We start from the raw sequence: 25,351 nt of genomic DNA, 5'->3' as shown, positions 1-25,351 counted from the left end.
GGCTCCCGGCATGGGAGAAACAAGTACATCTTCTGAAATCCAGAATGAAAGTCTCCTGCAGAAACGTCAACTTGATCAATAGAGAAGGTTATTTAGATTTCGGAAGGGAAGAATATATAGTTAACCAGAAAAAACTAGCTATTATGGAGTACAGCAGATATGACATGGCACTTGGATTTACTCTCAAAATATTACATGAAAGAAAAACACAACTCTAGAGAGGCCCAGAATTAGGAGAAAAAACAAGATGAGAGTTTGCACAATACTATTAACTATACACATCTGGATCAAAGGTAATGAACAATGTTCCCTTGGAATTTTGCCACAAAGAAATACACGGAATCTAATTATTTTTTTGGCCGTGGAAGGGTATAACTTATGCAAAATAACAAATTTTTAAAAAGTTGAGTGATTAACATTTTTTTGCTTGTATATAAATAAATGAAGTATATCCTGCAAGGAGAGTCCTAAACTTGATGGGAAAATTAGAGCAGAAGGAGAAAGGGGAGAAACAGCAGCCTTCCATTCTGTGAGAGTGCCCTGTACATGACAGGGTCAGATTACAGTGGATATAGATGACAGTGTTTTATTTTGTTTTTTTTTAAACACAGATTACAAAACTAGTTTAGATATAAGATGGATGACTACATCTGCGCAAGTGAATTACTTCTGACTGGTCAATTAAAATGAAAATTATAAAGACATAGAAAATGCTTTTGTTGTGATGCTTATGCAAAACTACGTCATGATTACAAACATATAAACTCTATGGGCTATAACTGGATAAAGACAGAGAATAGTGAAAAGAATTGACAGGGTAGGTTAATAGGACTATAAATATTTTCTTTTGAAATATTACATTTGGGGGGCTATTTAAATATTAAATTTGAGCACATAATAAAGACAAAAAGTACTTACCTGATCTGGGTTTAAATTAGCAACTATTAAAACAGTGGGGTGCCCTTCTAATCCTGCTTGAAGAAACACCTTTTTAAAGTCTTCTTTGAATTGCATGTAGGTATAATTGTGAGATTTAGGCACTTGGTGAGCTTTGTATTCTGAAACATAACAGGCCAAGGTTGCACACGTTTCTTTTCCACATCCATCTATTCCAATCTTTGGGAGAAAAAAAATCCAACACATGATTCCTATGTATGTTCTGGAAGTCTCTCAATATATAGTCTTCTGTTTAGATGTGCTAGAAATTTAGACAGTAAAAATACCTTCGACTATTTTCATAACCTTTTTGTGAGATATATTAAACATCATTATTTTATCAAAATTTTGCAAGGTACTCATACAGATTCAATAAGATGTATATTCATTTTTGTCTTCATAGCCTCTTAAAATGTATAACGTCACTGGAAAGGTAATCTGGAAAAATGGCAGGTAGGCTTATACATAATCATTATGTCATTGCCAATATTTGATTCTTCATTTATAGGAATTTAGATAGGTCTTTCCTTATTTATTTTGGGCAACAAACAATAAGTGCTCTTGGTAATGATGACAAAGCATTACCTTTTTAAACAGCTTTACTGAGATATTATTTACAAACCACAGCTGTTTGAAGTGTACAATTCAATGATTTTTAGTAAATTTACAGAGTTATGCAACCATCACCACCATCCATTTTTAGAACATTCCATTGCCCCCCCCCCAAAAGATTTCTTAAGCCTGTTTGCAGTCAGTCCTTACTCCAACCCCGAGGCAACCATTAACATGCTGTCTCTATAGATTTGCCTTTTTGGGGGACATTTCCATAAATGGAATCAGTCTTTTGCATGTGACTTCTCACTTAGCATGATGGTTTTGAGGTTCTTTCATGTTGTAGTGTGTATCAGTAGTTCGTTCCTTTTTATTGCCAAATAGTCTTCTATTATGTGGATACACATTTTGTTTATCCAGTAACCCACGGATGGACATTTGGATTGTTTCCTCTGCTTGACTATTGTAATAGTGTTGTTATGAACATTTGCATACATAGGAATGGAATCACTCAGTTACTGGGTAAATCTGTTAAACTTTATATAAGAAATGGCCAAACCATTTTCCAAAGTAGTTGTACTATTTTATGTTCCCATCACCAATGCATGCAAGTTCCCGTTTATCTATATCTGTGTCAACACTTGCTACTGACCATCTTTTTAATGACAGCCTTGCGAGTGGGTGTGTAGTGGTAATTCAATGGGTGGTATCTCAATGTGGTTTTAATTTGCAGTTTCCTAATAATTAATGATGGTGAGTACCTTTTCAAGGGCATATGAGCCATTCATGAATCTTCTTTGGTTAAATATCTATTCAAATTTTTGCCCGTTTAAAAAACGTAAACATTTCTTTTTATTTTAAGTTTTCAATTTACAATAAAATTGCCAAGATAAAGAGGATTTTCATATACCCCACATCAGTTTCCCTATTATTAACATCTATTATTAGCATGATACATTTGTTACCATTGATAAAAGAATACTGATACTGAAGTCCATTCTTCATTTGTGTTTCCTTACTTTTTACCTAATTTCCTTTTTTTCTGTTCTAAGATCCCATCCAGCAAATGACCTTACATTTAGGAGTCATATGTCCCTGAGCTTCTCCTGACTGTGACAGACTTTCCTTGTTTTTGATGACCTTCATGTTTCAAAGGTGTTTTGTAGAATGTCCCTCAGGTGAGATTTTCCTGATGTTTTCCTCATGACTAGAGTTATGCGTTCTTGGGAGAGGGAGACCACGCGGATAAAGTGCCATTTTCATCATATCATATCATATCAAGGGTACATACTACCAACGTGACTTGTCACTGCTGGTGCTCAGCTTGATCACCTAGGTGAGGCAGTGTTGCCGGGTTCTCCATTGGAGGGTTACTCTTTTTCCCTCCTTTCCATACTATACTCTTTGGGAGAAAGCTTCCAATGGCTATACCCAATACAACAAAATAGTGTTGGATTATAACCCAAAGTATGTAACAAACATCCATGAGTCCATATATATAAATACATGACGAAAAATAAATGGGGGGGGATAGACACATCTCCCATAAAAAAAGAATCCCAAATAATGGATATAGATACTCTGCCCTCAAGGCCTCGGGACACAACTCCCCACTCGTTAGCGATCAGTCTTACAGACTCTACTCATTTCCAAAGGTCCGTAGTTGAGCTCCGTCTCCTCTTACCCTCTTCAGTGAGGTTGTTTCACACATTTGCAACACAGTTGGATTGTTTCGTCACATTCTGCTTTCCATCCTGGGATCCCCAGACCTCCTAAATCATTTGTTTATATGTGCATACGTTAGAGTTCACTCTTTGTGCTGTGAATTCTACGGGTTTTGACAAATGCAGTGTCATGTATTCATCACGACAGTATCATACAGAATAGTTCTGCCACCCTAAAATATCGCTCGTGTTTCACATTCCCTCTTCCCTCCAAACCCTTGGCAACTACTAATCATTTTACCATCTCCATAGTTTTGCCTTTTCCAGAATGCTATGTAATTGGAATCATATAGTATACAGTCTTCCCAAACTGTCTTCTTTCACTTATCAATATGCCTTTAAGATTCATCCATATCTTTTTGTGGCTTGACATCTTATTTCTTTTCTCTCTAAATAATATTCCATTGTACCACACTTTATCCATTCATTTATTGAAGGTCATTTTGGTTGCTTCCAGTTTGGGGCAATTTAGAATAAAATCACTGTAATCATTCATGTACAGGTTTTTGTGAGGACAAGTTTTCAGATACGTTGGGTAAACATGTGGGGGCACTAATGCTTGATCCTTTTGTAAGGCTGTTTCCCTTTGTAAGAAGCTGCCAAACTGTCTTGGAAGATGACTGGGGCACTTTGCATTCCTACCAGCTTGTTAACAATTCCTATTGTCAGTTTTTTTTTATTTTGGTCACTTTCATATGTGTGTAGTGGTATCTCGTTATTTTCTCTAATCACAAATTATATTAAGCATCTTTTCATATGCTTTTGTGAGGTGTCTGTTTATTTCTAATTGGGTACTTTGTCCTTAGGATTTTCAACAAACAGGAGCATGCAGAACGTGAATAAAGTGAGTTTTACTTCTTCTGTTTCTAATCTGGATGGATTTTTTCCCCCCTTGTCTAACTGTACAGGCTATAACCTCCAGTATAATGTTGAATAGAAATTGCAAGAGAGAATATCCTTGCTTTGTTCCCAGTCTCAAGGGAAAAACATTTATTGTTTTACCATTAAGCATTAGGTAGCTGCAAGTTTTTCATAGATCCCCTTTATGAGGTTGATAAAGTTCCCTTCTATTTGTTTTTGTTGAGAATTTTTTAAAAAATCAAAAATGGTGTTGGATGTAATCAAACACCTCTGCATCTCTTGCAATGATTATGTGGTTTTTGCCTTTTATTCTATTAATATGGTGTATTACATTAATGGATTTTGGGATGTTAAACCAAACATGCATTCCTGAAATAAATCTTCCTTGGTCAAGGTATATAATTCTTACATGTTGTTGCATTTGGTTTGCTATTATTTTAGTCAGAATTTTTACAACTATATCCACAAGGGATATGGATCTGTAGTTTTCTTATTTCATGATGTCTTTGTCTAGTTTCATTACCAGAGTGATACTGGCCTTATAGATGAGTTGAGAAGTATTGTCTCTTCTAATTTTCTGGAAGAGTTTGTGAAGGATTGATTGCATTCTTTCTTAAATGTTTGGTAGAATTTGCCAGTGAAGCCATTTGGCCCTGGGCTTTTCTTTGTGGGAAGTTCTTAAATTCCTAATTCTCTCTCTGTTATTGATCTATTCACAGTCTCTATTTCTTCAGTTTGGTAATTTGTGCCTTTCTAGTAAAGTATCCATTTCATCTACATTAACTAATGTGTTGGCATACAGTTGTTCATAGCATTTTCTATAATCCTTTTACTTTTTTTTTTTATGTTGGTAGTTATGTCTCCACTTCAATTCCTGATTTTATTAATTGGAATCTTCTCTTTTTTCTTGGTCAGTCTGGCTAAGGGTTTGTCAATTTTGTTGCTCTTTTCAAAGGATCAATTTTTGGTTTCACTGATATTCTCTATTTTTTTATTCTCTACTTTCTCTTCTAAACTTTATTATTTCCTTCTTTCTGCTTGCCTTGGGTTCAGTTTTCGTTTCTTTTGTAGTTTTGTGAGGTAGCAGGTCAGGTTATTTATTTGAGATTTATCTTCTTTTAAAAATGTAGGCATTCATAGCTATAAATTTCTTTCTAAGCGCTGCTTTAGGTATTTTGTATCTTTGTTTTCATTCATCTCAAAGTATTTTCTAATTTGTCTTGTGATTGCTTCTTTCACCTATTGGTTTAGGAGCGTGTTGCAAAAGTTCCACATATTTGTGAATATACCTTGAAATGGGGAGATTATTTTGGATTATCTGCGGCCTAGTCAATCATATGAGTACCATTTTTATGTGCTGATAAATTTCTTATGCAAACTCTTAAGAGGACGAGGAACTTGTCCTATGATTCAATGACTTCAAACTTTCATAAATGGAAAGTTTGCATAAACAAAACTTCTGCCAGCATAGATTTTATCAGGTTTCCTTCATTTTTATTTTACAAACTTAAAAACATTGGAAAAATTTAAATTTTTACCAGTAACATGTGACTCCCTGGTTGCCGAAGGACCCTAACAGCTCTTGTAATGTGTTCTATGGCTTCCTTGAAGAACACCGTGGAATGAGAAATCTAGCAGAGGAAAAGGGACAAATCAACTGATTACAGGCATAGAAAAATGCTCATTATGGTTTTACGTACAAGGATTACAGACTTGTATGTGTGAGAACAACTATTCTAGTAATATAGTAATCTGGTCCCAGTAAATTGGTTTACATTTATGGAAAATAAATTTGCACAGTGAAGACTGTCCCCACGCCAATATTCTGGGGGTTGTGGGGGGGGGGTGGTGGTCACAGGCTTGAGGAAAGAGAATGAGGAGGAGAACAACAGCATCCAGGCAGCTTTTCTACCGCTGTGTCTTGGGGTAGAATGAGTGGTGGGAGGAAGTCTTAGGATAGTGGCTTACGGTATCTGATTTTGTTGGTGACTCTGTTCCAACACATCTCTGCCCAAAACAACAATGGGAAAGACATAAATGAGTCACATCCAGTTTTCTGCTCCTTGCTGATATTCTGGACCCTGGTGCCAGGGCCTCTCTTGCATTTCTTAATTCCACTAACTCTAATCATTCAACTCCCTACAGCCTCACTCATGCACCTTGTATTTAAATTTTTACCCTATTAATGAGACAAAACAAGGTGAAACACTTTAAAACTGTATTTCTAATGGTCTGCATTAAAATATGAGGACACATTATTTTCTCGAACACTGTCACACACACACATCTTAAAGATATTTGATTTTATATACATATGTGTGTGCATATATGAATAAATATGTGTACAAATATAGTATTCCGCAGATTTTTATATAGTATATGTGTTTACCTCCAGAGACGTTAAACTCAACTTCATTTGGAATTCATTAAGTACCCTGGCAAGTTTATTATAGTCATTGGTATTCTGATAGATCTTTTTTCTATGAGGCTTATTTATATCCAAGAAATCCACAAATACAGTTGAGTCATTCATCAGTGTTTCTTTGGTCCATTGAATCTATTGTAAGACAATAATTTAACAGTATCTGTTAATAGCACAATCCTACTTGTTATCAAAATTAATGCAATATGCTCTATCAGAAAAGCTCTAGCACAACACATCAGGACCTCAGGGTTTCTTAACTGTTTTTGTGTCACAAAACCCTTTTGGCAGTGAAAACTGGGGACTCCTCAGAGTAGTATTTTAAACTGAATATAGCAAAATACAAGGGTTACAAAGACACTGTATTAAAATACAGCTCTATCTAAGGACTCTTTCAGGGTCTACAGGCCCCAGGTTAAGAACCCCTGTTGTGGAAATTACATCTTCAGGTCTCACCGACAACCTGAAAATCTTCTCTTAATCAATTGTTAATTACCTCCATAGATCTGTAAGCTTCCACACCTGATTTCTGTCCACTTGGCAAACTCTTGCCTATCTTTCACACCATGGTCCTAGGACACCTCCTCTTTGAAGTCTGACAATTTCCCTCTCCCCTAAAACCAGGTAGAGAAAATTCCTTTTTCTTCCATTATTCCACCACTGTGGTATGGAACACAGGTCAGTCACAGCACTCACAGAAATGTGGTACACCTGTGAGGGTGTTAAGGTGCCTGGAGGCAGGACCCACACTCTTCCACGTAGGTCTCAGCACCTGCCTCACTTGGTGTCTGGCACTGGAAGTTCTTAACAGGCACAGAAGATATTTGTTTAGCAAACGGCTAAAAGAAGGTTGAGGGGCAGGACAGCACAAACTTAAGAGAATATCTGGAGCCAGATATCCTGGGTTTGAATAATGAATCTACCACTGAAATAGCTGTGGAACTTTGGACAAGGTCTTAATCTCACTTTGCCTCAGTTTCTTCATTTTGTAAAATGAGGATAATAACAGGACCTGTATTTCAGGGATATTATGGAGATTAAAGCGAGTAATGATATGAAAAGCTTGTTGTCGTGCGGGAGACCCTGCTCGCTCTGCCATTTGTCACGCGAGGTGGCCTGCAGGGTCTCAGCTCCCGCTCCCCACATAAGAACACAGGACACGGTGAGGCCAAAAAGGAAAACCCACGGAGCCATAGGTAGGGGAGTCATACCACTATAGTCTCACTGGAGGCTGGAATCATACGACCTGCAACCTGTTGTCTGTTTCTCTGCCTGCCAACCAACGGACCTTACCAACCAACGCAGCAGTGGCAGTTATATTAGTGGCCAATTAGCTAACTGGTTACAGCTGACGGCCAACTAGCCACAGCTGACGGCCATCTACTACCTGAGCCAGCGCCTTTCTACATGAGGCCGAGAGCCTGGACACTGCTTTCTGGGACTCTGTCCCCACACTTGTAAAATAGTGTCTGGTACATTGTAAGTGTTAACTATAATTAGAGTTACCACATTTTATGTTTTAAAACGCCAACCAGCCAAAGAAGTTATAGAACGATATTGTACAAACCCCAGTTCTCACAGGAGTAATTTACATCCTTAAGACATGAAGGGAGGTTTGGCTAACCTGTCTTACTCTGGAGTACTGTAGTTGTCCTTGCTGCCCACAGGGCTGACTCCTGCTAGGACAGACCTGCTCCCATAAGTGTCTGCTCATCTTTTGTTGCTTACATTTATGCCTTGGTCTAGCAAACCTATAAAACTGAACTGCAACTGGCACTTACAGGGAGGGAGTTTAGAAACGTCCCCTGGGACAGGAATAAGCTCTCTTAACATAGTTATTTTAGCAGTCTCTACATTCCTTCACTTATTTCTTTATTTAGCCATGCATTCCAGATATATTATCTAACTAAACTGGGAGTAAGGGAGGATGTGAAACTCTGGAAATTCAGGTAGGGATAAAAATCAGTGACTTTGTTTTCATGGAATTCAGGAGAGAGAGAGAGAGAGAGAGAGACTATTACATTATAGTAAGTTCTGTGATAGGAAAAGCCCATAGTTCTATGAGAATACAAAAAGGGACACTTAACCTAAAGAGGGTGTGGTGTTGGCCATAAAAGACCACAGAGAGGAGAAGCATGAGCTGATCTTGACGGATGAGCAGGAGTGAGCCACGTAAAGGGACCTACAGGTGTGAAGGCAGCGGCAATAGAGACCGTGCTGCATTCTGGGTAGAATAGGAAGGAGCTTCGCTCCGATTTCCGTCATGAATGGAGGCTTGGATGGTATGCCAGTCACTGAGGTAGGGAACACCAGGGCAGGGCATCTGGGTGGTGGAGAGAGTCTAGCGGATGAAAATTGGGCGTGGTTTTGCAAATGGCTTTGCATATTGAGTATGAAATACCCAGAGTAACATGAGACAGACTTAGAAGTCAAACCAAGGTCTAACTCTAGAGTTGAGGCTCTTTCTGCCAAACCACCTGCCTGTGTTTGAAATGTGGATATAAGGTCTAATTCTTTTCAATATTATAATAGCCAACATTTATTGAGCACTTACTATGTGTCAGAAACTCTTCTAAACACTTTACATAAATGAATGTCATTAATTCTCACCACAGTCCTATAAAGTAGGTAAAATTACTCCCCTGGAGGAAACAGACACAGAGGAGTCATGTGTTCAAGGTTCCACTGCTCATAAATGGAGGGGTTGAGCTTTGAACTTGGGCAGAGCCTGTGTTTGCAACCTCTATATTCAACTGCTCCTCATACTGCTAGGTAAGAAAAATGAGAACAGTAGAAGAGTGGGTGCAGATTCTACAGTCTGAGTGGAGGAACTAGGAACAAGATGAGTCGGAAGCACCACCAAAGAGCTGCCCCCAAGCAGGGAAAGGAAGAAGACTGCAGGTTGTGTAGAGCCCTGAGAGAGTCTAGACAAGTGAGTGGAGGTGGTGGTGAAGGTGGAGACAGAAGAAGAATTGCCCCTTGGTCCTTAATAGATTTATTTTACCAGATATTAAAATAAAGATTGGATGGTAGAAGTGATGGGGATTAACATGAGTAATGAGTATCAAGAAGGGTCTGGGCTGAAGAACAGAAAACTTAGATGTAAAGAAAGTAATGATGGGAGTGTCTAGAAAAAAACTTTAAAAGCTTTCTGAATTTGTGACTTATCTAAAAACATATATGTATACATACGCAAGTACATATGCATAACCAGACACACATGGAAATATGTGTATGTTATATTCTGAGTTTACATGCATGTGTGTATCTCTATGTTTAAAGTTTGTATTCCAGAATCCTTTTTATTTCCTGGACTACTATGAATAGGGTGAGAAAGTGGCACCGCCAAAGAGAGAGGAGGAGTCGCCTGTGGACAGGAAGTCCAAGGACTTCCTTAAGTCTCCAGAGGAGTGAGTCAGCAAAGAGGGCCTAGAAATGGAGTCAGCTCATCACTCCCTTTAGTTACACCCCTTACAGTGTGAATCAGTTCACTGCAGCGCTTTCTTCTCTGACCTCAGAAGCTGAAATTCAAAGGGCTGGAGAGGGATGAAGGGTCTGTTGAGGTATCCAGAGTGTGCACGTCTGCTAGTCTTTTTGGAAAATGCGCACTTTTGAGTTTCCTAAGAGGCCGAGTGCATGAGCAAAGGCATCCAGACCTTCTTCCTGTTATCTTATCAAACCTACACTTAGAATTAACAATACGTCCTTCATTAATATTACAGAGATGTCTACATACTTTTTTAAAACAACACTTTTGCCCAAGGCACCATTTAAAAGAATTTTTAAAATGTAAGTTTACCTGAAAATAATCCTCAAGTTCCTTTGAAAGAAACTGATAGAAAAGCCCTTTTTCAGTCTGTTCGACTAAGCGGTCGTGAAACACTCGGGTGGCTTCGTGAACAAAGAACAGAGCAGCCATCTCTCTGGAGTTAATAACAGCCTTGTCAGCTTGCAGCAATCCTAGGAGAAGCTATTCGGGATTTAAGGAGAACATTTTTTTTTTTTTTAACATTAGAGAGAAGTATGTGAGTAAAGGCTCAATTTTTGCAGGTTTATGTTTCCATAATAATAGAAACAGTTATCCAAGGAAAGAACTGTCAATTTCTATAAATGATAATCTGGGGTTTTGATGAGATGGGCATTATAAATCAGGAAAATCTAGGACAGCATCCCCGTTCGAGGGAGAAGGTTTAAGGACATCTCAGCCGTGGCTAGTGGACGCCTTGCATGGAAGGGCAGGCAGCCGTGAGTCTGCACCGTGGTGCTGACATGGAGGTAGGCGGTTGGCGGTGATATAACAGTGCTGCTTAAGGTTATGTTCTCAGGTCCGTAACTTGGATTAAGAAAACCCTTATAACTTATTCCAAACATGGTATCTGCTGTTTTGGGCTAAAGTCCCACAGCAAGGAAAGATCAAATTCAAAAACTGTTTTTCTTAACATTTTAATTCTGAAAATCACATGTTTGACCAAAGCTGATGACTAGATGAGCAGTGTTGCCAACATTTCCTGGTGTAAATAGTAAGACTTGTAAAAATTCAAGCATGTTTATGAAATGCATGCATGCCTTCATTTTCTGAGAGCTGCAGTGAAATCTCAGAAATAAAGCAAAACCAACTGCACACCTGAAATCTATGTAAGTTTACTAACAATTGTCACCCCAATAAACTAAAAATAAATTAAAAAAAAAAAAAAAGAAATAAAGCAAAACCAACAGTTATGTTATAACCTTGTCATTTCTTTCCCTGCTGAGAATCTTGGCTAATATTCTAATGTTCTTAGTAGTTTTATCATCGAATTCTCTGCATTAAATTATTTTAACAATTCTTTTTAACTGGCTCATGGGATTGGCTACTAATAAGTAGCCAAATTAATCCATTTTAATTTCCCATTTGTCCCTTTCCAAGAATTTAATGTTGACAGTATCAGTGAAGAAAATGGGGAGAGACAAAGAGCGGGGGAGACCGAGAATTCAGTAAATTACGTTTCCTCCACTTAAACTTTCAAAGTAAGTTAGAGAATGAATTTTAAAACAAACCTTAAACACATCTCGAAGATTAAACACATAGTGACATTTCGCTGGCGTTGGTAACATATTCTTACATATGTGATAGTATATAGCTAGAGAACAACATATTATTTGATCCTTAGTTTTCTGAACATCAGCTGTGAAGTTATTGCTGGAGAAATACATTCCCAAATGAGCCTTTAAAAATAAATTTTATAATTTAGTTTGCCAAAAAATTTAAGCACCATTTCTAGCTAATTCCTACTAAAAAGGAGATGGGTGTACTATAATGGAGGATTAATTTCATTCATTTCATTTACAGTGTTAGTAATTAGAATCCATTTTAAACAGATGGCAGACTAGCAAAAGGACAGTCTGGGAGTTGCACACTGGGGAAAGTTCCAATTGGTCTCAGTTTGGTGAATGATGCAAAGGCACATGTTTGTTCTCTGGGGACAATTTATGCCCCACCTGTGTGTGTACCAGGTGTGCTGGGACTTTTTCCATATTTTTGCTCCCCAGTAGAGGTTACTAGAAAAAATATAGTGACAGAACTATTACCTCAGTTTGGATTGGTACATGCATATAATTTCTTCTACATCAGGTATTTTTAGAGGTGTGGATTATTGAGCACTTACAGAATTATCAAGTGCTTTTTGAAAAATGGATTTTAATAATTAATCTTTAAATTGTATATTATAAAGAAAAGCAAATGATTAGTTTTGATGAATTTAATAATCTTGCATAAGATTTATTTTTCTAATTAAACGAGGTTTCAATTTGAGCCACTTTTCTAATAAGATATTTCAGATTTTTTTCTCTCATTATTTTTTAGTCTATAAGGAAACGAAAAGAATAAATCAATACTAGCAAAAATCCGGTGTGCTTGTTAATGCGGATTCCTGAGCTCCATCCCAGATACAGTGAATCAGAATAAAGTCTTGGAATCTACATTTTAAACATTCATTAAACATGCACTACGTGTGTTTCTTACGTACACTAAGTTATGTTTTTGATATTTAGAGACAGATTATAACAATAAGTCAGAAAATGTAGGGGGACAAATAAAATTCATCCCCTTGTGAGAATTTCTTTCAATATTAGTGGTTTTCAGTTCTCCCATTTTCCCTTATACTACGGAATTGACATGTTTTTTTCTCCTTAGGAATGCACTAGATGTCTTACCTGGAAAATAGTACGTAAAGCACTTTGTGGAGGATGAGGCAATACTAGAATGGAAAAATGTTTGAGAAGACGTGGGCTAATAACACTCCTACCAACGGGAGGAATACAGGCTGCAACGAGAGAGAGATCTTGAATATTCTGTGGGAAGAGTGAAAAGGAAGAGTAACTAAATGTATCCGTAGAAAGTGAAATATATACCCATTTGTCAGCCTCAAATGGACAAAAGATTTTAAAATGTTAAGGCAGAAAGATTATTTGCTGCAAAACAAAAATTATGATGGCAATAGAAGTAACCCATCCTAAAATGTAATTTCAAGACACATTACCTCTGGGAGGCGTTCTACATGTCATCAGGAAATAGCCTATTTTTAAAAAAGCAATCACTGGAAAATAAGCAGTATGTTACTGAGGCGAGGGATTCTGGTGATAAGTGAGAAATCAGAAGAGCCTGGTGAGCATGTCTGGAAACACCAGGATTGGCTTGGGGTGAGAAGATGCTTGACTGTTTATATAATAGCCATTTAACATCTTACACCATCAGAGCACTGCAGAGCTGGGTGGAATCACACCACAATCTAATCTACTCAAAATGGGGTGCGTTTAACCACTTTGTTCCTATGCCCTCAGCCACAGAAATCCCACAAAAAGCCTGCCTCACTATATTCTTGTCAGTTCAAAGAACTTCTTCAGGCCGTGCATTCCACACCCATTTCTTGCCTTCTTTTTCCCCCCTACTCTCCTGAGCTCTCCTTGGGTGGGACTGCATCTGGATTCTGCTCTCTGCATTGGGTTGATGGCTGATTCAGGCAGTTAGACTGGTCTTGGAGGTGACACCACTCACCAGTCAGTGTGTGTCATCCAGGATCCTGGGCCCAAGTTTGTCTGAGACATGAAACTGTAACATAATCATTTAATTTTACAGATGGAGAACTGAGGCCCAGAATGCTTAAATTATAAAGTCAGTTCCGGAACACATGGCTTAGGATTTCCAGAGAAGGCACCAAATAACGAAAACAAATTTAAGCCATTCTGATTTGGTTCAATATAATAAAAATAATTGCACAGAAATATCTTCCTGGGAATTGTTTTTTTGACTTTGCAATACTTCGGTAGTCCTTGATCTATATTCTTAAAAACAAAGATGCAGAATAGTCTTACACAGAGATTAAAGATGTGTTTATTAGCCCACATTTCCATTAGCTTTTCTCATATGCATTAACTACTAATGCATTGAAAAATTTGATTATTAACGTGCTTAATAATAGTGAGCATTATTTATTCAGAAACTAAACCGACAGGACACACTTGCAATTTTTACTAAGATTTAATCCTACTAAAAGTAGAATTTCTATGAACCCATGGACCTGTGCTAAATTGCAAAGATGTAATTGGTATGGTTAAACTAGGGTCTCAACTTTGCTCTACATGTCAATTCCACTGGATTGTCTAAATCTCATTTAATTCACACAATACTGTCATAAATATTTAATTTATTTTTAAATAACAATATTCAACATGAACAAAATCTTAGCACATATACTGTACCTTCCATGCAATTTTTTCAGTATCATAAACTCCTCCCAAATCTAGTAATTGCCTGATTAATTCCAGGGGTGGCTGTGCTCCATACATATCTATTTCTGGCATATTCAGATCATCAATGAATATTACAATCTTAAGGAAAACAAAGGTTTTAAAACATATTCAGTGATACAGAATTGCACACCTGAAATCTATGTAATTATACTAACAATTGTCACCCCAATAAATTAAAAATAAATTAAAAAAAACATATTCATTAGTATTACCTTTCTTTAAATTACAAATTAGGAATATTAATTATGCTACGATGTAAGAACAAAATTATATGTAATGACATGTCTTTTTTCTATTAAAAAGCAGCAAACCAAATCCTAGTTTGATGATTTTAGAAAACAAGTTTTCAAAATAGCAGAAACTGTACTACTCAGTCTCTATAGACCTACAAAATTTATGTCTAATAAGAGCTAGAAATGTATTTGATGTTGGATAAAGTCATCTAATTGTGACTATTACAAGAGACAAACATGGTTATTATTTACTTATTGAGTGTCTGCTACTGGTAAGGCACTGTTTTAGGTATTCATTTCATATGTTCCCTGGTTTAGGAATAAGACTGTCATTTGGAACTAGACTTCTAAAATTCTGCTGCAACTGTTAGTTTCATGAACCCAGAGCAGAAAATTCAGACACATTGCCAATTTTTAAATCTGTGTTACTTTCCACCTTTGAAAATGTTATGCATTGAAGTGTACTGATTGTAAGCTGTGTGCATCAGCCACGATACTTATTTCTGTAAAACAAGTAAAAATTTACAAAATACAAATAGCCATTTATTTTGAATTACCTAGTTACTTAATTTGTGTAACTGGCAATATGTTTCTTTTTTCTTTTTTTGTAAGATGCTCAATTCCCCCTCTTTAGTATCGCATATTGGATGATCGTATGCGATACTAAACTGGTTTGGCCAAATTTCTCTTGCCTTCATTTTTCATTCGTGTGATTAAGTTGGGCAATTACTATCCTTTTCAAAATCCCTAAAATGCACCCACTTAGCCAAAGACCCGCCAAATTTATCCAAATCTTGTTAAAATAAAGGAAATCTGAAGCAAACCCTTAAAAGCTTTCGAAACTGATAGCCAGGATTTAAACTCAGGGGTTCCCAAGGACCCCAGGTAATTTTCTTAGTAACGATTCCTGCAAATCTCTTGACCCTGAGCATATTTCATGGTACTGAACTGGAATCACTGATTATCAATGTCAACTGTGACAAAGGGTTTGGTTTAACAATTGGACAGTTAATTATGTGCGAGGCAGATAGGGTAAGAATAAGGAACACTTAACATCACTTCAAGTGGGCGCTGTCCAAGTTATAAGGCTGTTCTCGTGATACCTTTCCCAGAGGCTATGGATACCGTAAATCTCTCTTCTTTTTGTAGTCCCAACCCATGGTCACAGGAAGAAAACGTGGTCAGACATACAGTAACAAAACAATTGGCATCTAACTCATTTTCTAGTCTTCTCATCTGCTTGCATTTAATGCAGATTCCAGCAGCTTCTTTTGGTTTCAGTAATTCTGAATCAGTATAGTTCATTGTGTTGGAAACTGAATTATATTGATTTGAAAACCAAAATTTCCAGTTTAAAGTACATTTTATAGTAATGTTCAAGAGTGTATGCTACACTTATCTTTTTCTGTTTATTAGTATTAAAAAGTCATTTTATCACGTAAGTAGTATAAGCCGATTAATCAGCAGGTATGGCAGGTGTTTTACCCTGTTGCTTTTTGGTGCTCCAAGAGTGTCTTTAGTTCTTCTTATTAACTTCTTAAGAATCATCTCCTTGGTTTTCGCAGCTGTTATTTTGGTGGTAAAATTTATTGTAGAAACTATAATTCCTTTATTATTATTAAATGAACTTTCATCAGTTCTAACTTCTGGCTCTTTAGTAATCTTATCTATGATGCCAAATGTGGAAAGGGAAACAAATTTAGAACACTTTCAAACTACTTTTGCTTTAAGGTGTTAATACGAAAATTACATAATTCTACTATGTTGTCACTTTAAAGAAATTATTCTGAGGACAATTCAGTGAGAGAAGGAATACCAACTCTGAAATGTTTCCAAATATTTCCTTACTTTTACGTAGGAAACAGTCTCTTTGCAACCGTAGCCAAATGCAACAGTTATGAAAACTCAGACAATCTTCTATTTATGCACAATAGACACACATAACTTTTTATTGTTTAAAAATATTTAGATTTGTAATATACTATATTGATAATAAACTTTCACATGGAAGATCTAAAAACAGCATGTAGGCATGTCTATCTAGCAAAGGCACTTGAAACTGAGGATCATCCAGAAGCATTTTTTGGAATGAGGCTAAAGGAAAAAGAAAAGAAAAAAAAGTACCTCCCAAACCAAAATACTCTTCTGGCAGGAATCTTGTGGCCAGGCTCCCTTTCCCTTTTTACCACTATCTCTGCGCCACCCCATCTTTTCCTCTTCAGAAGGGAAGTTGCTGCTCCCAAACTACTACGCTGTTTTCCTGAAAATAAGACCTAGCTGGACAATCAGCTCTAATGCATCTTTTGGAGCAAAAATTAATATAAGACTGGGTATTATATATTATATTAGACCTGGTCTTCTATTATAGTAAAATAAGACCGGGTCTTATATTAAGTTTTGCTGCAAAAGATGCATTAGAGCAGATTGTCTGGCTAGGTCTTATTTTGGGGGAAACACGGTAAATCAGAAATTTCAAGGATGACGCTCTTGAAATTCCATGTGCGTTTGTGTTCTATAGTCTGATCTGAGAACGACAGTCATAACTTTCCTACTGCACTATTTCTGAAAGCACTGAAGAAAAAGAACAGACAGACGCTGCCTTCGGGTACTTCTAGACTTAAGCTAAAGTTCCACTGATAACCCAGAATACCCACCTACTAGAAAGCAGATATAATACCCCTTTACCAGAACCATCCCAGCTTTGGAGGCGGGTAGAACTTGAGAGGGTCGTGGATATTTTTCAGGACTTTTTATTTTAAACTATCAACTGAAATTCTCATTTTGAAATTTCTCACAGTATATAAGGACTTGCATGTGGTTGAAAGAGGAAAGCTTCGAAACTACTATAATACATACCTAAACTTCCAGTTGCTGTTTTATGAGTTTCGGAAAGCAACATGTTGATACTCTGTTTCAGGCTATTGAAATAAAATATTTTAAGATTCAATATTAGCTTACTTATTTTAGTAGCCATATGAACAAAATAAAAGTATTAGTGCGTGGTTGATTTTTACTTCTATCTCCTATAAGGAAACAAGTATTGTTTTTTCTGCTCACACTTTTACAGATAAAACTAGTGTCACCATTAGAACTGATACCCAAATTTAACAAAATATGGGCTTACTCTGAAAAACTAGGCAAATTCCTAGGCTGCCAGGCTATTGGATATTTTCTTTGGAAAGTTTGTCATTTGTCTTATGGATCACTCAACAAAAGCCCCATTCACTTTTATTTTGGCCTTGTCTTCAGGATTTTTTTCCTTATATAATCTTTATCGCTAAAATCCACTTCAGTTTAAATATTGAACATACAGTAAAATTTTTTCAGACTCCATTACTCATGATTATAACAATTTAGAAAGGAATGATTCTTATTGTATTAAATGTTTCAAAAATTATGTTTTTTTTAAGGCCTTATTTAAGTGTAGTAGGATTCTATTTAAAAATCATTAGTGTATGCTGTAGATGATGGTATCGCGGACTAAAAGTGATATTTGAAAAAAGAGATGTAGAAGAATCCAAGATGTATCGCGAAGACAGAACAGATATGACTAACAGAAGATAGGTTGTAAGGCAGGGAAAAATGGGGGCACAGGGATTGTGAGGGATTAGATGGGCTATTGGAGATGAGCTGGTGAGAAGAAAGGGGGAAATTCAAGGATCAGTCCTAGGTTTCAGTCTTGAATAGCTGGGTCTCATTATTGCAGTTTAGGACTTCTCCTAAAATTGACCCATATTTCATATCAAAGAAACAGTGGAGGAAGAATACTTTTGGAAGGAGGAATCAAGAGTTATGTTTTGGCTCTGTTAATGTTGAGATGTTCATGAGATATCCAGTATCTCACATACTAGATGTCACATAATATAGATGTGACATAGGCAGTTGGAAATATGAACCTGATGATTGGAGGAAAGGTCTGATCTCAGCCTCTCCACAATTCTTCTTATTCAATGCAAACAACAGCAGGCTTCTCTCATATTTTAATGGAATTAGAATTAACTTCAACATTTTGCACTTTTTATTTGCACAATTTAGATTTCTTTTTCATTTTTTTCTTCAGGAAGAGAGACGCACAGAACAACAGAGACAAAGTTCTTTATATATTAGGTTGGTGCAAAAGTAATTGCGGTTTTTGCAATTACTTTTCACCTGTTAAATCACAATTACTTTTGTACCAACCTAATATAGTCAATAAGAAGGACATATATTTCTAGTGCGACAAAACCAATTCATGCAACACTTTTCATGTTTTAGGTGCATTTTCCAAGGAAGGAAAACGTAGCTGCATTTTGTTAGGTAGAAAAAAACTGAAAATTTAAATTTAGTTATATTTAAAATACATATAAGAATTTCTCATTTAAAGGAGTTAATCTAGTTGTTAATACTTTGGAAAAGTAACGATTTTCTTAACTTCTTTTTTGAATATTTCTGTACTTTATATAACAGGTTTGCTTTTTAAAACAAGGCACATTTAAGATACTATAGAAAACTATTTTTAACCAGAAAAATCAAATCTAGAGTTTAATATACACTACCTTGATTTTTTAATTTCATTATATAACAGGACTTCTCCTAAAATTGACCCATATTTCACATCAAATGCTCCTGAGCCCTCTAACTTTTCAATCATTTGATTAATGGCAGTGGTTTTCCCAACACCGGACTCTCCTAAGGGACAGAAAGATAGATTAGATTTATACGCAAGAAAATGAAGAGATGCTAACATATTAAAATGAACTAATCATATTTTCTTTCATTCGAAAATTGCATGAAAAGTATGGTTTTGTTTTTTATTTTTTTTAAATGTAATTAAGAGTGGGTAAACCAAGTAGTTAATATGAAAACCTCTCAAATTATTTAAGTTATTTACCTCTTAACAAAAGAATAAATTAGGAGTTAACCATTATTTTTATCTAATGTTCATTTAGCCGATCATAAAATTTTTTGCTCATAGCACAGCTAAACTACTACATGAAATTAATTTCCCCGAAAATTTTACCAACACAATCTGGGGGAAAATTTTAATAAACTCCTTATTGCAGCCGATCAGGGAAGTCATGACTTTACAATTCACCAAATATTAAGTAAAAATAAGAATTTCCTTAGACCAAATTGGAGGTAAAGTACAGGTTATCTGAGTGTTCCAACTTCATTTTGCCTGAATATTGAGTGTAGAATTGGGCCACTGATATAGTGAAAGGCAACACAACTTAGAGAGTTGGAAAAGGCAACTGAATGGGTTGAAATAAATGTTACGAAAGAGCAGGAGCTGTATTGAATTACTCCTTTGATAATGGTAAAGGATTGAAAACTTTTTAGCATTGGCTTGAGGAATTACGTGTGCACATTTTTTAAAACTCAGATAATGTTTTTTTCTTTGCACATGGTTATGTGTGTAAATCTAATTAAACCAATCAATATTAATATCTTCAGTGGCCCTTGCAGGCCCTCAGCCCATAGGCTATGGAAGCCATACTATACATTAATCCAATAGTTCTACTTTTGGAATTTGTCTTGAAGGTAATGAAAAGATGAAAAAGACTTATGGTGTCCCAGCAAACGTGGAGAAATGGGCATTCATAAACAGTTGATGGGAATATAGATTGATATAGTCACTGAAGCTTTTTAGGGCACATTTCCAGCCCCCCCCCAAAAAAAAACTTGTAAAATAAAATGGTTAGACTACGTAATTATTAGACCTCTTCCAAACTCTGGAATTCTCCTTCTTTAAATATTTTTAATACCTGTGACAAGTACAGGGCAGGAATTCTTTAAAAGAAGGCTTATGAGAAAAGAAAGGCATGTTGTGTCTCTGGTAGCAGTGTGATGAATGTTCTCTCTATATTCTGTTGCCTTCAAGAGGTTTTCACCCGATTCTTGAAGATCAGCTCGGACTGAAGTTCCTAAGTTAAAATTTTTTTTAAAGTTTCAGAAAAATCTATAAGTAAATGTTAACATAATCTTTTAGGTACTAAATACTTTCTGGGAAAGTCTAAACATTATAAAGCAATTCGAACATGTACAGATAAACCAAAATTGTTGCAAGTACCTGGAGGTCCCTGCTGATATCAGCAATTGTCCCTTTCATTCATTCTCTCAGCTGGAAAGCTCACCACACACATTCCTAAGTCCATCAATATGTAAACTCTGACTTTCCTACCATGAAACCTCCGAATCTGCTCTCATATGCAATGCACGTATCTCCGTCTCCTTCCCTCCAGTAAAAATGAAGACGGTAGCTCTCCCGCCAAAGCCTCCTGCAAACTTTTTTCTAAGAACTTCACTTCTTGAGTAATCCTTCTCCCTCACCATTCTCTGTCTCTTCCTCTGTATTGGAATTTTCCACTGTACAGACAGACATGTGCTAGTATCCCCAATCTTTTTATTGTTTGAACCATGTGAAATTGACATTTTTGTTACTAAAAATCAGTTGAACATAGGTAATTTTATATGAAATACACACACACCCCTAAACCAAATCCCTCTTGATTTCACAGCTTCTTATAAATACCATCCCAATTCACATTACACCCCATTACACAGCCAGAACTCTCAAAAGGGATAAATACAACACAGCCTCACCTCATGCTTTACTCACTCTTTTTTAAATTAAAAAGCTAATACATCCACATGGTACACAATTCAAAAGTATATAAAGGTACACAATGAAAAGTCAGTCTCTTTCTCATCCCTATATCCTAGTCACCTAGTTCCCATGCTGTGTGTATACTGTTCTGTAATTTTCAAAAAAGTAGTGAATTTTAAAGATAGTTCTATGCAAGTAAAGATCTTTGCTGATTAATATTACTGTATTTAATGAATATTAAATTATAAATATTTTTACCAGTGATCCAATGATGGATATTAATCTTAGATTTGGAGAAAATACACAATTCCCATAGGAGCGGTACACTAAGATACTGAGCTATGTGCATTGATATTCAGTTAAAAAATAAATATATATATTTTATATATATATATATAAATTTTATCCTTTACTTTTACCATTATATTTTATATTTACCATTATACTTATATATATATGTATATATATATATATATACATATATATATATAATGGTAAATATATATATAAAATGGTAAAAGTTAAGGATAAAAATGACCCAATGTTAGCACTAACATATGATATAAAATTCAGAGGTTTTAAATAAATATGATTACCCACAAATATTTGTGGTGACAAATATTGTACAATAGAAGCTTGGTATTTCCAAATGAAATTAATTTAGAGCTAGAACTTTCTAGATGCTTTATGATTCTGATAGCTCTGGTTGTTTTCTGTCAAAAAGTCTTATAAACCAAACTATGAAATTCTTTGATGAAAGAAACCTAACCTCAAAGCAATTAAATTCATTTTGCATTTATTGAATTTCTTATATTTGCAAGAAATCTACATGAAGCTTGATTACTAAGTACCTGTCTCAAACTTCAACCAAGTTCTCAAAGTACAAGAATTTTCTGTATCTTTTTTTCTATATGTAGAAGTAGAAGGTTGAGAATAAAACCAATATAGCATATATGGATATTTGTCAAAGTACAACTATTCTTTTCTAATTAGCAGTTTCCTTTACAATCAAGTGCAGTTTTTACATGTTTTTCCTATTTTAGAAGAGAGCCTCTCCCTTTTCTCCTTTAAATAATCACAGTAATTAAAATAATAAATATTTCCATTAGTAAGACTTTCAAAGATCTACAGTTTTATAGTTGTACAGCTGACTCAATCAAATACATTCCAACTTTCTCAGAAAGCAATATTCAAAGGTCATTTTTTAAGTTATGCTTTATAAACAAAGATCTAAACTGGTACCTGCACAAACTTGGACTACATCAGTATTTAAAGTTGCTGACATAACTACTTTTATATATGAAGTATTCTCAATATTTTAGAGAAGTTAGAGTATGATTCTTATAATTACTCTTACCTCTTTGAATTAGTGTCTGACTGTTAGGAAGTAATTCTGACCATGGTACGAATTCACATGTCTGTATATCCACAAAATACCCAAAGATAGAATGTTCACCAGTTGGTAGAGTAATGCCTACATTTGAAAATGATTAAAAAAAGAGAAAATGATAAATAAAAAAAGTAAGGATAAAGTTCATTTATAGAATGTTTCACTAGTGATATGATCTCTATTTGAAAGATTGTTGAACCAGAAATAATTATTCACTAAGGGTGTATTCAAACATAAGAAACAGGCTTTCTTTTTTCCCCTTCTAATATTTAATTGTATACAAGCTAAGTTTTATTAACTTTTTGTCTTTTTATATCCAGAAAGCAATGTGAATCATGATCTGATATACTTTAAAATCTTACCAAGAAGTTCTGCTTATTACCATGTGTTGGATATTATTAATGCCAGTAGTATACTGGTTGTGGTCAAACTGATACAGTAGAGAACCTGGATACTTCTATGAAAATTACATTTACTTTTCCATTATAAAAGTAATAACTTTTCTTAATAGATTCCGGAAAATACAGAATAATAAAAGCAAAAGAATCTAGCCATGGTTTCACGATATGAAGATAACAGTGTTAATATTTTATATATTTTGACTCATTTATAAAATTTTTACATACTCATATAGTAAAATCCACTTTTTGGGGTATACAGTTTTATGAGTTTTACCACACGCATGTATTCTTGTAACCACCATGATAGGCAGGACACAGAACAATCCTAAAACCTTAATGAATTCCCCAGTGCCACCCCTTTTGTGTTCAGACTCTTCTGCCAACCCTAACCCCCGATTTGTTCCCTATTTTTATATTTTGCCTTTTCCAGAATGTCATATAAATTCAATCACAGAGTATGTAACTTTTTGAAACTGAGTTTTTTCATGTAGCATAATGCATTTGATTCATCCATATTATTCCTCAATATTCATCAATAGTTCATTTCTTCTCATTGCCGAGTAGTCCACTGTGTGGATGTACTACAATTTGTGTATCCATTCACTCACTAAAAAACATTTGAGTTGTTACCAATTTTTTAAAAATTATGAATGCCGCCATAAACATTTGTGTATAGGTTTTGGTGGGAATATAAGTTTTCATTTCTCCAGGATAAATATCTAGAGGTGAAATGTTGAGTCAGATTAGGTAAGTGCATATTTGATATTTTAAGCAATTGTCATACTGCTTTCCAGAGTGGCTGTATTGTTTTATTTCCCAATTAGTAATACATGAAAGTTCCTGTGACTATGCCTCCATGCTAACATTTGGTATTATTGATTCAAAAAATTTTTTCTAGCTTTATTGAGACATAAATGACAAATAGTATTGTGTAAGTTTAAAGTGTACAACAATGATTTGATACATACATACTGGGAAATGATCACCACAATAAGGTTAGTTAGCATTTCCATCACTTCACATTGTTGTCTTTTGGTGTGTGTGAGAACATGTAGGATTGACTCTCTCAGACACTTTCAAATGTACAATATTATTACTTATAGTCACCCTGCTGTACATTACATCCCCAGAACTTACTTATGTTACAACTGGAAGTCTATACTTTTTGACCAAATCTCCTCATTTCCCCCTTCTCCCCCAGCACCTGGCAATCACCGCTGTATTCTCTTGCTGAGTTTGGCTTTTTTAGGTTCCACATATAAGTGAGATCATATAGTATTTGTCTTCTCAGTTTGACTTACGTCACTTAGCATAATGCCCTTAAGGTCCAGCCTGTTGTTACAAATAGCAGGATTTCCTACTTTTTAGGGATGAATAACATACCACTGTATATAAATACCAAATGTCTTTGATACTATATGTTAATTCCCATAGGAAATAACACAAAAACTTTGCAACATGGATGTCTTAACTGGACCTTTTACAAATAACCTCAAATGATACTTTAAAACTTACATTAGACAAACTAGTAGGATTTGTACTTTTGGTCGTATTTTTAGCTCTCATCTCTCTATTAAAAAAATACATTCATGTTCAATATTTTCTCTTTTTGATACATCTATGATTTCCTTATCTGTTCAAAGTTCCTTTAATCAATAACAGCTAATTGGGAAGGTTTAGAACTGCTTCAAAAAACCCACAAATAGTAAAAAAAAAATCTAAGGCTTTAAAAATAATGTAAAAAATATTATTCTTTCAAAAAGTAAATATTAAACTTCAATATTCTTCATCTACAGAAGTTTCTGCTACAAGATGACACATATAATATAGACCCAGCTATACAGCTTAGCTCATAGTTGCAATGCTTTATTGTTGTTCTGCCTTACTTGAATTGCAGCTTCTTGTAGCAACAAGAATCAACCAGGAATCTAATTTTCTTCAGCCTCTTTTCATTGGAGAAAGGGTATTAACCCTCTTTTACCTTTAATCTTCACATTTTAAAAGAAGGGCCTAATCAATATAAGCCTAATCATAAATAATTTTAAATATTCTAAAGCATTATGACTCCCCCTCCAGAACTTACCTACTTGTGAATTGCTTTCAAATAATTCATGAACAAGTTTGTCAAAATCATAGGTTACTCTTGCAAGAGAATCAAGTTTAAAACTTGAATACAACAGTATGTCATTTTCATGTTCATCTTCCCGTTTTAAAGTTCCTCCAAATGCCCAAGTAAATGCAAACACGAAAAGCTTTTGAATCATTATTTTTACTTGATCAGGATGTTTCCCCAGATACCATGTATTTTCAGTTCTGCCGTAGATAAATGTGGAAGGATGAAGGTTAAAATTTTTAGAAAGCATTCAGTAATTTATTTCAATATCATTTCAAAGTTTCATTATTAAAAAGTATAATATAGTTGACATAAAAGTTTTAGAGTTAATGTATAATTTTCCTT

The 25,351-nt window shown here is 35.2% G+C and overlaps 1 protein-coding gene across 1 annotated transcript in view; it reads right to left on the bottom strand.

Moving 5' to 3' along the window:
• Positions 1 to 25,351, bottom strand: part of DNAH14 (dynein axonemal heavy chain 14) — a 200,405-nt gene that overhangs the window by 70,697 nt on the left and 104,357 nt on the right. The window contains exons 42-54 of the mRNA XM_033099365.1: positions 24,977 to 25,206; positions 22,460 to 22,576; positions 20,261 to 20,419; positions 19,049 to 19,184; positions 17,373 to 17,434; positions 16,002 to 16,183; positions 14,233 to 14,361; positions 12,688 to 12,825; positions 11,533 to 11,700; positions 10,295 to 10,465; positions 6,463 to 6,630; positions 5,612 to 5,704; positions 919 to 1,116 (exon numbers count right to left, since the gene is read on the bottom strand). Coding sequence (XP_032955256.1) covers positions 919 to 1,116; positions 5,612 to 5,704; positions 6,463 to 6,630; positions 10,295 to 10,465; positions 11,533 to 11,700; positions 12,688 to 12,825; positions 14,233 to 14,361; positions 16,002 to 16,183; positions 17,373 to 17,434; positions 19,049 to 19,184; positions 20,261 to 20,419; positions 22,460 to 22,576; positions 24,977 to 25,206 — 1,951 coding nt within the window. The remainder of the gene's footprint in view (positions 1 to 918; positions 1,117 to 5,611; positions 5,705 to 6,462; positions 6,631 to 10,294; positions 10,466 to 11,532; positions 11,701 to 12,687; positions 12,826 to 14,232; positions 14,362 to 16,001; positions 16,184 to 17,372; positions 17,435 to 19,048; positions 19,185 to 20,260; positions 20,420 to 22,459; positions 22,577 to 24,976; positions 25,207 to 25,351) is intronic.

This window comes from Rhinolophus ferrumequinum, chromosome 27 (assembly GCF_004115265.2).
Source record: "Rhinolophus ferrumequinum isolate MPI-CBG mRhiFer1 chromosome 27, mRhiFer1_v1.p, whole genome shotgun sequence".
In the NCBI taxonomy this organism is placed as follows: Eukaryota; Metazoa; Chordata; class Mammalia; order Chiroptera; family Rhinolophidae; genus Rhinolophus; species Rhinolophus ferrumequinum.
Note: the sequence above shows the minus strand (reverse complement) of the source record. Positions and strands in the feature narration are given on the sequence as shown.